Source organism: Capsicum annuum, unplaced genomic scaffold (genome assembly GCF_002878395.1).
Source record: "Capsicum annuum cultivar UCD-10X-F1 unplaced genomic scaffold, UCD10Xv1.1 ctg79512, whole genome shotgun sequence".
NCBI lineage: Eukaryota > Viridiplantae > Streptophyta > Magnoliopsida > Solanales > Solanaceae > Capsicum > Capsicum annuum.
Genome location: NW_025890099.1, coordinates 1 through 1719, shown reverse-complemented (window position 1 = coordinate 1719; position 1719 = coordinate 1). Strand labels below are relative to the sequence as shown.

Here is a 1719-nt window from a genome sequence, read left to right as displayed (position 1 = left end):
GAGACTTCTTAATTGGCTAGTTGTAAATAGCCCCACCCCAGGGCTATGGAACAAAGGATTATCTCGGACCTAGACCGAGTGAATTATACATAATCCATTAAATTGTACCTATTTTACCTTTCCAATGAGATAGAGAACCTCTTTGGTCCCCACAGTGTAGCTTAGCTGTCAACAAAGTGGGTAAAAGCATGGGAGACGAGAGTTCAAATTATAGCAGTAACAAGATGATGGGTGTTTTCTTGCTATCTGCCCAAATCTTGTAGAGGGTTATCGGAATTTATGCGGTGGGAGATAACAAGTACTTGGTGGAATAGTCGAGGTGTGCACAAAATAGCTGGAAACTACCCTTATAAAAACATTATAGACTATTATGTATTTTGTTTGAAGTATCTTCGATTAATAATCCAGGGAAATAGAAAGATTGACGATGATGTTACACATCGTATTGGAGTGAGATGGATGAAATGGAAGCTCGCATCTGGTATCTTGTGTGATAAGAAAGTGCTGCCAAGAATCTGCTGCTGCAAAGATAACATTTTGCTTCATTGGCATTTGATGTCTTCTTGATATTATGAGTCAGCCTTATAAAGTTGCAATGGTTGGTGTAAAATGCAAGTTAGGATGCACTGACGCTATCGTTTTCATGGTAAGACATCAACCGGAACTGTAAGTTCTATGGAAAATGTAATGAAACTAATAATTTGCTTAGTAGAATGTATTTGGGATGTCATTTTTGTCTTGAGTGATTGAGGTTTGGATTTTGGATATCTCATGGTTGTTTTCTTCATAGACGTTACCTGTTTATGGTCTATGACTGTGAGATACCATTGATATCTTCAAATTATTCTAATTTGTATACAAGTTTGTGGAAGGCACAATATAGTAGGTTTGAATTTTGATTTTGCAGTTGTATGTAGGACTATCGAAAATGACATATAAAATTACTTTTATATCTAAGCTTCAGCTTATAGAGTATCTTTTTCTTTTCCTAAAACAAAATGTGATGTCTAGGCCAGCTTGTGCGCACCTCGACTAATTCTGCTATCTGCTACCTCCAATCAATAGAAGTACTAGGCAACTCATTCGACAACGCATCCTGGAGTTCTTCTAGATCTTTCGTTCAATGAGTCAGAGCTTATTCTTAACCCTTTGATTAATGTTGCGGGTTCGGGTCATCTGAAGATTGTTGAAGCTGCCCTTGATGCTGTGCAGCAGCTCATTGCTTATGGTTATCTTAGGGGTGAAGTGGACCCCACTTGGGGTCCAGATGCGAAGCTTCTATCGAAATTGATTGGGTTTGTTTGTAAATGTCATGATTTGGGCGATGATGCGGTGGAATTGCTTGTAACTAAGTCTATTTTATCTGCTGTGACGTCGGTTTTGATTCGAATACATGGGGATTCTTTGTTGCAGGTTGTTAGGACGTGCTATGATATTTATTTGGAGAGTAAGAATGTGGTGAATCAGACGACGGCTAAGGCTTCATTGGTACAAATATTGGTGATTGTTTTCCAGCGAATGGAGGCGGATTCGTCTATGGTGCCATGGCAGCCTACTGTTGTCGCGGAGTTAATGGAACCAGCTGAAAAAGATGATACTGATGGATTCAGGGGTTTATAACTAAAGTGTTGCAAGACATTGATGGAGTTTTCAATGCAGGGACTCTCAGGGTTGGTGCTACACCTACTGGTGCTCATGATGAGGCATTTGAGACAACTA

General features: G+C 39.4%; 1 protein-coding gene across 2 annotated transcripts; it reads left to right on the top strand.

Annotated features, from left to right (window-relative positions):
* The first annotated feature begins 13 nt into the window (after positions 1 to 13).
* LOC107854148 (brefeldin A-inhibited guanine nucleotide-exchange protein 2) lies at positions 14 to 1719 on the top strand. Of its 2 annotated transcripts, XR_007051507.1 has the most exons (3): positions 14 to 319; positions 409 to 646; positions 1414 to 1719. XR_007051507.1 is itself a non-coding variant. In XM_047405524.1 (2 exons), exons 1-2 carry the CDS (start codon positions 572 to 574, stop codon positions 1618 to 1620), a joined length of 282 nt encoding a protein of 93 aa, XP_047261480.1. In that variant the 5' UTR covers positions 35 to 571; the 3' UTR covers positions 1621 to 1719. The 2 variants fall into 2 exon arrangements, 1 of the variants encoding a protein (XP_047261480.1); XM_047405524.1 differs by having other exon boundaries at positions 35 to 646.